This window comes from Zonotrichia leucophrys, chromosome 7, assembly GCF_028769735.1.
Source record: "Zonotrichia leucophrys gambelii isolate GWCS_2022_RI chromosome 7, RI_Zleu_2.0, whole genome shotgun sequence".
NCBI lineage: Eukaryota > Metazoa > Chordata > Aves > Passeriformes > Passerellidae > Zonotrichia > Zonotrichia leucophrys.
In genome coordinates, this window is record NC_088177.1 from 9,494,700 (window position 1) to 9,505,489 (window position 10,790).

Below are 10,790 nucleotides of genomic sequence, written 5' to 3' on the forward strand. Positions count from 1 at the left end.
GCCTCCCATTATCTGGAACTAATGGGGCATCAAGTGGATTGAAGCCTGGCCCTAGGTCAGGCCTCAGGATGAACTTGCTGGGAGGCAGCTGGAGGAGTGTCCTGGCACCTCTGCTCCTTCCCGAGTCGCCTTTGTGGCTGTGGCAGGAAACCTGGAGGGGCAAAGCCTGCAGGTGACGCAGAAGCCCCTGGGACAGCAGCTCTCACGGGGGAAAATGGGGTCTCAGCTAGGGCCTGGCAGGAGGCTTTGTTTGCAGCTGGAAGTGGCACTTGGGGACACGGTTTACTGGAGGACCTGGCAGCACTGGTTAATGGTTGAACTCAATGGTTCTAGAGGGCTTTAACAGCCTAAACGATTCCACGGTTCTATGGATCTACTATAAGATCTTTGGTGCTGCTGCTCCCTTTATCAGAGCAAAGAGGCTGCTCCCCTATCGCCATCTCTTGTGGGACTGCCTCGCTTTAGAGCTTGGAAGTGGCTTTTTTGCCATGCCTTTGGAAAGCCCCAGATTTCAACCTTGCAGCCACTGCTCAGCAGCACCAGCATGGCTGGACAAGCCACGTGCCAGAGCTGGCATCACATGGGCTGAGCAGAGGTAGCAGCCAGAACCCGGCCAGACACCCAGCAGAGCTTTTACAGGGATCTTTTGGCCGTGCTCTTTGTTTTTCCTCTGCTGAGGGCTCCCTGGCCACAGCTGAGTGCCCTGCCCTGCGCAAGGACAGCTGGCAGGTTCTGCAGCCCACGTGTTGTATTTCCTGGGATAATCTGCTCTTCCTTACTATTTATTTGTGTTTTGCAAGCACCGTGTGCATCCAGGCCACTTGTTTATAAAAGAAACCACCACAGATCCCTTCCTAAGGATGCTGCCTCCAGCCAAACCTCTGTAGCATCCGGGACTCAACAGGAGAGGTGGTGCGGGTACCAGCCTGGACCCCACAGCTCCCAGCACATCCCAGAGCCCAACCTGGGTCCTCGCTGCAGGGTGGCACACAGGGATGCTCTTGGGATGGGAGTCTGCCAAGCTGGGATGCTGCCTATCCCTCTGATCTCAGTGGGGAGGAGCAGGGGACCATGCTGGGAAGTGAACTCTGAGAGAGGAGATACCTCCCCCTTGGTGTCTCTTCTTTGGGCAAGACAACTAAAATAATATTTGAGCTGGCCTGAAAGCACAGGGCACCACATCTGGGCAAGGAAATGCGATGGACTTAGGAAAACAGGGATCAGGGCAGTCGCAGTTCAGCTAGGCTGACTGTGGCGTAATACTAATGAATTACAAGTAGATTTAGTTATATAATAAATGTATTATAAATACATCGTTTATATGTAATTAAAAAATTATAACATTTCCTCTCACAAGCAAATGCCCCCAGCTAGGTGGTGACCTTTTCCAGCTGCTCGCAGTGCGGACAGCAGATCTCCTCCATCCTTTGTCTCACGCCCGAGGATGTGGTGGCCGAGTGGCACAGCAGGTCACGTCACAGCCGGGTGGCTCGTCCGTGTCCCCCACCCATGCATGGTCTCCTTGCAGGGGGTCATTGCAGATCTGAAGCTCCGGGGGGACCCTCGGGCGGCTGAGCGCCAGTGCGAGGAAGAGGAGGATGATACAGAGGTGAGCACTGGCACCATGGGCGGGGAGGGCTCGGGGGTGCCCCCACCATGCTCCCAGCTCAGCTCTCACCCCTTCTCCATGGGCAAATGCAGGTCTCTGGGGATTTTGGCAGCGGGATGGAAGGCGGACAGCAGCCCTCAGGCAAGGTCGAGGTGAGTTGCTGCCCGCAGGTGTAGCACTCAGGGCCGGACCCCAAAATTCTCATGATGCAGAGAGCCGAGTGCCTTGTGTGGCTGAGGTCATGGCATGTTTGATGATGTCCCAGCTCCTGTCCCTTATGGGAAGGCACTGGGAGGTGAAGGGTGTCATGGTGTCCCCTCGCTGTTGGTGCAGGCTGTTCCAGGGCTGCTGGACGCTGTCCCCGTGACCTCCCCGCCTGTGGCGGGGGGCAGTGGCCCCAGGAGTGCCGGGGGCGCCCCACAGCAAGCCGAGAGGACCAGAGCAGAGGAGACGCTGCGGGTCTCCACGGGAGGTAATTCCAGCGGCTTTCCCCTTCCCCAGGGTGCACAGGTGGGGACAGGGTGGTGGTGTGGCCATCCTCAGCCCCGACTGGGTCCTTTACCTTTTCCACAGGCGCCGGTCGGAAAGGAGAAAAGGGAGAGAAGGGGGAACGTGGCTTGAAAGGGGACTCAGGAACCAGTGGCATTGTAGGGCCAGGCAGTGTCAAGGGTCAAAAGGTGGGTGAGAGATGGTCCCTGGGGGCTCGAGGGTGCCAGTGACATGTCTGTGTTTGACACACACTTCTCTCTATTTCTGATCTTCAGGGGGAGAAAGGAGACCTGGGTGTCAAGGTGAGCATCACTGGGGGAGCTGGCACAGAGCCATGCCCTACCCAGGCTGCCAGCTCAGAGACCTGCCACCCTTTCCCATCTCCCTCCCCTCCCTAGGGCAGCGCTGGATTTGGCTACCCTGGCTCTAAAGGCCAAAAAGGAGAACCAGGTGACCCTGGACTCCCCGGGACCGTCTCTCGGCATGCCGATGGCTCGGTGCTGGAGCAGGTCACTGGCCCTCCGGGGGCACCGGGGAAGGACGGAGCCCCTGGCAGGGATGGCGAGCCTGTGAGTCAATTCCCCCCACACAGGGTGTGCCTATGCCCCTACTCTACCCACCTGCACACTGACCTGTCCCCTGTCTGCCATCCCTAGGGAGATCCTGGCGAGGACGGCAAACCCGTAAGTGGGGTGGAGGGGGTGCAGCAGGGTGATGGGGCACGGCCACCCCCTTGCCTTGCCACCTGCTGACCCCCACTGCTCCTCTTTGTAGGGTGAAATGGGGCCCCCGGGGTTCCCTGGCATGCCGGGGGAGCCAGGCCTGAAGGGGGACAAGGTGAGTGCCAGTGTTGCCCCCCTTCCTCTCGTCCCAGCTCAGCTGCAACCCCAAACCGCACTCTCTCCCCTGTGCTAGGGTGACCCAGGCGTGGGGCCGAGGGGACCCCCTGGACCACCTGGCCCTCCGGGACCACCGGGACCCTCCTCCAAAAATGACAAGCTGGTGGGTGCTCCCTGGGACACAGGGATTTGAGGGATGGGGGGGTCCATCAAGCCACAGTGGTGCGGAGTGATCCCACCAGCCCCTGGACGAGCCCCAGTGCCACCGGGTGCCCTGACATCCCCCTTGTGCTTCTCTCCCAGACCTTCATCGACATGGAAGGCTCTGGCTTCGCTGGTGACCTGGAGAGCCTGCGGGTGAGTGGGGCTGAGTACCTGTCTTGCCAGCTGGGAGCGGGGGACACCCTCAGCCATGGCCCTCCATGTCTCTTCTAGGGTCCACGAGGGCCACCTGGTCCCCCAGGGCCGCCTGGTGTGCCTGGATTGCCAGGGGAGCCAGGACGGTTTGGGACGAACCGCACGGAGCTGCCGGGACCGCCGGGGCTGCCGGGCAGGGACGGGACCCCTGGGCCCCCGGGGCCAGCGGTAGGTCTGGGGGTAGCCAGGGACACCCAGCCAGGGCCACTCTCTGGCGGTGGGGGGCTCGGTGCCCACCAGCCCCACGGGGTTTTCCTGTGCTGGAACCAACTCCTGGGATCTTACAGGGTCCTCAGGGTCCTCCAGGAAGAGATGGGGAGGATGGGCAGCCGGGGCCCAAAGGAGAGCGGGTGAGTGGCTGGTTGGCCCTGTCCCGTGTGCCCCAGGAGTGCGTCACAGCCGTCCCACATCTCTGGGAGGCGCCAGCTCCTGGGCTGGGGAGCACCATTCTGCTCCTGCCTGGGGCTGGGCAGCTTCTCCACACCCTCTTCTCCTTCCCAGGGCGACGTGGGTGACCTTGGCCTCCCTGGCCTACCAGGACCCAAGGTACTGTGCCTGGGGTGGGGTTTTTTGGATTCTCCCTTGCAGGCTGGAGGCAGGGATGTTGCCTGGGGGAGCCGTCTTGCACAGGAATGGGGAGGGGGTTGCTGCTACTTGTGCTCCTCCCAGATCAGGGCCGTACCTCAAAGGTGCATGGAGCTGCTGAGCCCACAAAGGATGCTCACTGGGCTCCTGCCAACCTGCCTTGGCTTTGCTCCAGGCACTGCCACATCAGGAAACGGGCAGGAAAACCAAGGAGGGGTGTTTCAAGACACAGAGGAGACTTTGCCTGGGGGACGCCCACACCCCACTGGAAAACACCCCATCTTCTGTGCATCGCTCTCTCCTGTCTGCTTGCTCCAGCTCCTTTCCACCCTGCATCCCCAAAGGCTTACTGGGATGGGAGCCCCTTAGAGTTGGGATGCTGCCCCTTGTGATGACCATCCACTACAGCCTGAACTGCGGTCAAAAACCTCAAAAAAATGAAGGTTTCTTAACCTTAATTCTAACTTTCTGCACTTCTGCAGCACCCAGAGGGCAGATGGGGTGGCAGCATGTGTAAGGTCCAAGCCCTTTGCTTCCAGAGCCATTGCAATCCCTGGAATGCCTGTGAGCATTCCTTCATGGCACTGAGCTCTGCTGCAGCAGTGGAGCCAGCCCCACGTGCAAAGACATTCCCATTTTATGATTTTAGACGAGCCTCTGGTGGCCACTGAGGACATTGCAAGGGGAGCCGGTAGGATGAAGGGTGCCCAAGGTGGGCAATGTCTCCTCCCACAAAGCCCCTAGACAGGGGAACATCGGGGAGATCCTCCATGTCCTGTCCCAGAGGAGATTTGTGAGGGGATGCTCTGCCTCCTGCTTGCAGGCTCCAGGCAGTGACCACTGCCACCTTCCTTTATGTCCTTTGCAGGGCAATAAAGGAGAAACGGGACCAGCAGGGCCCCCAGGAGAAATGGGCTTAGCTGGCCTTCCCGGGCCCGTGGGACCCCGAGGGCAGCCAGGGCCCCCCGGCCCCCCGGGGCCGGGCTACGAGGCTGGATTTGTGAGTGGTCACTGCAGAGATGGGATGGGATGGGATGGGATGGGATGGGATGGGATGGGATGGGATGGGATGGGATGGGATGGGATGGGATGGGATGGGATGGGAAGGGACGGGATGGGACGGGATGGGAAGGAACGGGACGGGACGGGACGGGACGGGATGGGGCTGAAGACAGACACAGCTTAGCCCCTTCTCCCTGCATTTAGGGTGACATGGAGGGCTCAGGGCTGTCATTCACCCCTGGACCACCTGGGCCTGAAGGACCACAGGTAGGGCCGGTCCTGCCCTTTCCCTCCTCTCCATCCTGGGCTCCCTGGGGAATTCCTGGCCATCATGTCCCCTGCCATCACCCAGTGCTCATGGTCCCCTTGTTGCTTGCAGGGCGTGCCAGGACTGCCGGGGCTGAAGGTGAGGAACCCTTACAATATGCTCCTGGCTCCATCCACGTGGGGTCCCTGCAGGCAGCCTGCAGGGATGCCTCTGACACCTCTTTCCTTGCAGGGAGAGGTCGGCAGCCCCGGACAGCCTGGCTTGCCAGGACCAAAGGTAGGAGCACTGGGAGATTGGGATGACTTTGTGCCAGCACCCGGGTGTGCAGGGCAGCGGGCAGGACCCCTGTGCTGTGTGAGCTGGGGCTGCATCCTGCCCTTTCCTGCTGCCATTGCAGGGAGATGCTGGCATGCCTGGCTTGGATGGCCGCCCTGGCCTGGAGGGCTTCCCTGGACCACAGGTAGGAGCTTCAGCCCCCCAGCTCCAGGAGATCCCCTCCACTCCAGGCAGGGCACCTTTGATGGCAGCTGCTCCATCCCCAGCAGCCCAAATTCCCCCTCCCTGCTGTGGGACCTGGCACACCGCATGTCAGGGGTGCCCACACCCCCTAGGATCCTGTCCCCCCCACCTTGTCACCACACTGGCCACCACCTCCACCCAAAATCATTGCAGCTTGGCCCATTGCCTGGAGCTGGAGGCAGAGGTGAGGCTGCCTGAAGGATTTTTTGAGCCAGAGGTGGAAGGGGGTCTGCACTGGTGAGGCAGAGTCCCTCTCCATTTGGCGCTCACTCCCTCCTGCTCCTCTTTGCAGGGACCCAAAGGTGACAAAGGCAGTACTGGTGAGAAGGTAGGTGCCACCAGGCTGGGGACGGGGACCAGCCACAGGTGTCCCGGGGCTGATGGCTTGTGTTTTCCAGGGAGAGCGAGGCCAAGATGGAGTGGGGCTGCCTGGCCCCCCTGGCCCACCTGGTCCCCCCGGACAGGTCATTGGTGTCTCCGGTGAAGATGTAAGTGGTGGCACCTGGCTTCAGCACAGGGCAGGGGAAGGGGTATTCCAGCAGCCATCGTGAGGGAGACCTTGCCAGCAGCTCTGACCCTCAGAGCCAAGATCGGGGGGAAAAAACCTCATTTTGTCTCTTTTTGCAGAAGTCCTTGGTGGCTTTTCCTGGTCCAGAGGTAGGTGCCCTCCTGCCACCTGTGCCCACCCCTCAGCAGTGCCAGGAGGGCAGCCTGTTTTTGGAAAGATGGGGTTTGCTCTTAGGAGCATCTCTGCTTCTCTCTGCAGGGCAGACCAGGCCGCGCTGGCTTCCCGGTGAGTTGGTGACACATCTGGGGACCACGGGGTGGCCCTGGTGGCAGCTGTGGTTGCCAGTCCTGCTGTGCTTTGCTGCAGAGTGGTGGTGATGGAGGGGGAGTTTGGAACCTGCCTTTGTTGAGCTGGGAATGACATGGACTCTGTGTCCTTTCTGCAGGGCCCGGTGGGACCGAAAGGAGACCAGGGGTCACCTGGTCCCCAGGGTGCCCCAGGGCTGAAGGTAATTGCTCCAGGCCACCTGCACCCCATTGAGTGGTCACATTCCTGGTCCCCCATCCTACCTGGCCATCAGGTGACATCAGCTCTGTCATGGGAGGAAGCCTGGTCCCTGCGTGTCCCCTCCCACCTCCTCTTCTCTTGCAGGGGGAGAAGGGGGAGCCCGGCGTCATCATCAGCCCTGACGGGACCGTGGTCACTGCCAAGGTGAAAGGAGAAAAGGTGGGTTCCTGGCAGGAATGGGGGGCACATCCCCCTGGGGACAGTGCCAGCTGGTCCCAGTGGTGATGCCCTGTCCCTCTCCATTATTTCCAGGGGGAGCCAGGGCTGCAGGGCCCAATGGGACCATTGGTAAGTCACCCTCACCATCCCCCTCCTTGTGTCCCACGGGGAGGGATGGAGATGATCCTACGCAGAGGGGATGCCTCCATACTGAGCATCCCTCACCCTCATCTTCTTTCCCTTCCAGGGTCCCCCAGGACGAGCAGGGACCAAGGGAGAGATTGGCTTTCCGGGCAGACCCGTAAGACCTGCTCCCGGTTTGTTTGTGTCCATCGCGTCCCCCTCTGCGTCTGCATGCACTGAGCCCCGCGGCCCACTGTGTCCCTGAGGGATGGGGCGGTGCTGGGGGGGTGGAGGTGACTCTGGAGCCCCAGATGTGACACCAGGGGCTGGCAGGGGAGCGGGGACAAGGCTCATTGCGCTGCTCATCCGCAGGGACGTCCTGGCATGAACGGGCTGAAGGGCGAGAAGGGCGACCCCGCAGACGTGCGGGGCTTGCGGGTGAGCACTGCTGTGACCCCCCAGCTGCTGGCCCTGCAGGCCGGGGCACACACCCCGAGGGTCTCCCCAGGGACCCCAATCCCTCAGGCAAAGGGCATGTCTCCTTTTCTCAGGGGCTGCTTGTCCCCCTCCATGGTGGGGACTGTCCGCTTTGCAGGACTTTGACAAATCTTCTCGACCCCCACAGGGTCCCCCAGGCCCCCCAGGACCCCCTGGGCCCCCTGGCCCACCTGGCAGCATAGTCTACAACAATGGCAATGTGAGTATCACCACGGTCACCGTGATGGACATGCTGGTGACTGGGCCCCCAGTGTCCCCTGCCTGCCTGGAGGAAACTATGAATGCTCTGGTGACATCCTGGCTGGAGCTGGCATGTGGGACTGTCACCAGCATTAGGGGGGGTCCCCAAGGATGCTGCTGTCTCTGCAGCCACTTCCTTTGCATCTCCACAGACTTTCAGTGACTCCACCCACCCGGCATTCCCTGGTAAGTGGGTGTCCCTCTCCCCACCCTCTCTGGGCATTTTGGGGAACCTTGGCAAAGCAGGGCTGGGGAGGAACCCCCTCCCATCCCTTATAGCTGCAACTCTGAGATGGCATCTCTGCTGCTCCCCACAGGTTTCCACCAGTTCTCAGGACAAAAGGGAGAGAAAGGTGACACTGGACCCCCAGGACCGCCAGGTAGGTAACTGGTCCCTGCTGGCAGAGGCAGGCAGTGGGGGGCTCATGCCCATCCTGGCTCCTCTCCCCTCCTCTCCCTCTCTCCACAGGCCAATTCCCCTATGACATGAGTCACTTTGGTACCAGCCTGCGGGTAAGCCCTTTGCACACTGGCAGCTGGAACCCAGCATCACTTGGGGTGCCTGGCGCATCCCAGCTGCTCACCCTAAGACTGTGCCATCCCACAGGGTGACAAGGGGGATACAGGTCCCAAGGGTGAGAAGGGCGAGCCAGGCAGCACCCCACTCTACAGTCCTGGAGTCTCTGGACTTCCAGGGCCTCCAGGGCCCCAGGGATACCCCGGGCTGCCGGTGAGTACCTCATAGGGTGGAGAGTGAAGGGGGGCACAGTGGGAGGTGGCATCCCTGGGGGCTTTGCTTCAACAGATTCTCTCTCACACTGCATAGGGTCCCAAGGGGGACAGTATTGTTGGGCCACCGGGGCCTCCAGGACCTCAGGGTCCCCCTGGTATCGGATACGAGGGGCGGCAGGGCCCCCCTGGCCCCCCTGGTCCACCCGGGCCACCCTCCTTCCCAGGTCCCCACAGACAAGGTGAGTACCTGCTCTGCTGCATTCCACCCTGCACCCCCACATCCCTCCCTGCCCCTCCAGCATTCCCAGTTGTATCCCATGCATCCCTCCTTGCAGCTCTGCATTCCTCCCCATGCTGCACCTCTCTCCATCTCACCCTCCTTCCCCCACAGCTGTCAGCATCCCTGGACCCCCGGGACCACCAGGACCCCCTGGACCACCAGGCACTAGCGGGATATCCCTGGGGGTGAGTCAGGGCTCTAGGCAGGGGCTGCCCATGGTGCAGGCAGCCGGTCCCTGAGCCCTGCCCCGGGCTGTGCCCACAGCTCCAGGCCATGCCCACGTACCAGGCGATGCTGAGTGCCGCGCACGAGCTGCCCGAGGGCGGCCTCATCTTCCTGACGGACCGGCAGGAGCTCTACGTGCGCCTCCGCGGGGGCTTCCGCAGGGTGCTGGTGAGTGGGGGGCAGAGGGCTGCACTGCCCGGCTGGAGGGGGGCACACCCAGCACCACCCCGGGGGCTCGGTGGGGACTCTTGGTGATGCTGGGGGCCCCCCACCCGTGTGCGAGGAAGAGGAGAGGGGGGCAGCTGGGATCTGATGTGCCATGCCCTTGCAGCTGGAGGAGCACAACCTGATCCCCAGTTCGGCTCTGGTGAGTCCTCTATTTCCCATGCACATCCTCATTCCTATCCTCCTTCCCAATCCCATCCCTATCCTCCATCCTCATCTATCCTCATCCCATCCACAACCAGCTCTATCCATCATCAATCAACTTCATCTCCTTCTCCACTCATCCCCAACCATATCAATCCCCATTCCCAACCATCTCCATTCCCAACCATCTCCATTCCCAATGCCATATCCATCCAACCCTGACGATCTCCATGCCCATCTTCATCCAACCACAACCATCTCCATCCATCCCCAACATTCTCCATCTCCATCCCCACCCCCACCTGGGACACCACACCCCCTCCATACTGTGTCCCCCTCCCCAGGACAACGAGGTGTACGACAAGCCGCCCACCCTCCACTACGCCGGCCCCCAGCCCCGCGGGCCCCTGCACCCGCTCCGCAACCACGTCCCCTCAGCCACCGCCCGTCCCTGGCGTGGGGACGAGGTGGTGGCCAACCAGCACCGCCTGCCCGAGCAGCCCCTGCTCCACCACCAGCACGAGCTCATCAATGGGTACTACATCCACCGCCGGCCGGAGCCCGCCCCTGTGGCCGCCCATGTGCACCAGGACTTCCAGCCTGCCGTGAGTGCCACATGCCCGCTGAGGGGAGCTGATGCTGGTGGCCAAAGCTGTGTCCCTCAAGGGGTCAAGCCCTGTTGTCCCCTCTTGGCAGCTTCACCTGGTGGCCCTGAACACCCCGCTGAGTGGTGGCATGCGTGGCATCCGGGGCGCCGATTTCCAGTGCTTCCAGCAAGCCCGACAGGTTGGGCTGGCTGGCACCTTCCGCGCCTTCCTGTCCTCACGCCTGCAGGATCTCTACAGCATCGTGCGCAGGGCCGACCGTGCCGCCGTCCCCATCGTCAACCTCCGGGTATGCGTGTCCCATCCCCTTCTCAACACTCTCTGAGCTCTCATCGGATCACAGAGTCACTATGGTTGGGAAAGATCTCTTTAAGATCAGCAAGTCCAGCTATTAACCCAGCACCACCAAGGTCTGGGATGCAGAGCATAGCAAAGCTGCCATCCATTATGAAGCACCTCCTTCCCAGAGACTGCTGGGGCTTGGAGCTTCTGGGCTGCTCCTGGGGTGCAGGCAGTGCTAAACCCCTTCCTCCTCCATTTTCCTACCCTTCCCACCAGGATGAAGTGCTCTTCAATAACTGGGAAGCCCTTTTCACGGGCAGCGGGGCCCCACTGAGAACCGGCGCCCGCATCCTCTCCTTTGATGGCCGGGATGTCCTGCAGGATGCGGGATGGTGAGTGCAGGACTGAGTGATGGGGAATTGGGGTTTGGAGCACAGCAAGGCAGCAGCAGCCCCCCACCTTTCACCCTTCCAG

The 10,790-nt window shown here is 61.5% G+C and overlaps 1 protein-coding gene across 1 annotated transcript in view; it reads left to right on the plus strand.

Annotated features, from left to right (window-relative positions):
• COL18A1 (collagen type XVIII alpha 1 chain) overlaps positions 1–10,790 on the plus strand; it is a 36,358-nt gene that overhangs the window by 24,206 nt on the left and 1,362 nt on the right. Inside the window, exons 4-42 of the mRNA XM_064718493.1 lie at positions 1,529–1,609; positions 1,702–1,761; positions 1,943–2,081; positions 2,183–2,286; positions 2,374–2,400; positions 2,497–2,667; positions 2,755–2,781; positions 2,873–2,935; positions 3,014–3,100; positions 3,241–3,294; positions 3,373–3,522; positions 3,642–3,704; positions 3,856–3,900; positions 4,808–4,939; positions 5,146–5,208; positions 5,321–5,347; positions 5,441–5,485; positions 5,607–5,669; positions 6,021–6,056; positions 6,127–6,216; positions 6,356–6,385; positions 6,495–6,521; positions 6,682–6,744; positions 6,888–6,962; positions 7,056–7,091; positions 7,210–7,263; positions 7,458–7,523; positions 7,711–7,782; positions 7,976–8,009; positions 8,141–8,203; positions 8,293–8,336; positions 8,431–8,553; positions 8,650–8,794; positions 8,947–9,020; positions 9,100–9,228; positions 9,392–9,427; positions 9,774–10,034; positions 10,126–10,323; positions 10,593–10,708. Of these exons, the coding sequence (XP_064574563.1) occupies positions 1,529–1,609; positions 1,702–1,761; positions 1,943–2,081; positions 2,183–2,286; positions 2,374–2,400; positions 2,497–2,667; positions 2,755–2,781; positions 2,873–2,935; positions 3,014–3,100; positions 3,241–3,294; positions 3,373–3,522; positions 3,642–3,704; positions 3,856–3,900; positions 4,808–4,939; positions 5,146–5,208; positions 5,321–5,347; positions 5,441–5,485; positions 5,607–5,669; positions 6,021–6,056; positions 6,127–6,216; positions 6,356–6,385; positions 6,495–6,521; positions 6,682–6,744; positions 6,888–6,962; positions 7,056–7,091; positions 7,210–7,263; positions 7,458–7,523; positions 7,711–7,782; positions 7,976–8,009; positions 8,141–8,203; positions 8,293–8,336; positions 8,431–8,553; positions 8,650–8,794; positions 8,947–9,020; positions 9,100–9,228; positions 9,392–9,427; positions 9,774–10,034; positions 10,126–10,323; positions 10,593–10,708 (3,173 nt within the window). The remainder of the gene's footprint in view (positions 1–1,528; positions 1,610–1,701; positions 1,762–1,942; positions 2,082–2,182; positions 2,287–2,373; positions 2,401–2,496; positions 2,668–2,754; positions 2,782–2,872; positions 2,936–3,013; positions 3,101–3,240; positions 3,295–3,372; positions 3,523–3,641; positions 3,705–3,855; positions 3,901–4,807; positions 4,940–5,145; positions 5,209–5,320; positions 5,348–5,440; positions 5,486–5,606; positions 5,670–6,020; positions 6,057–6,126; positions 6,217–6,355; positions 6,386–6,494; positions 6,522–6,681; positions 6,745–6,887; positions 6,963–7,055; positions 7,092–7,209; positions 7,264–7,457; positions 7,524–7,710; positions 7,783–7,975; positions 8,010–8,140; positions 8,204–8,292; positions 8,337–8,430; positions 8,554–8,649; positions 8,795–8,946; positions 9,021–9,099; positions 9,229–9,391; positions 9,428–9,773; positions 10,035–10,125; positions 10,324–10,592; positions 10,709–10,790) is intronic.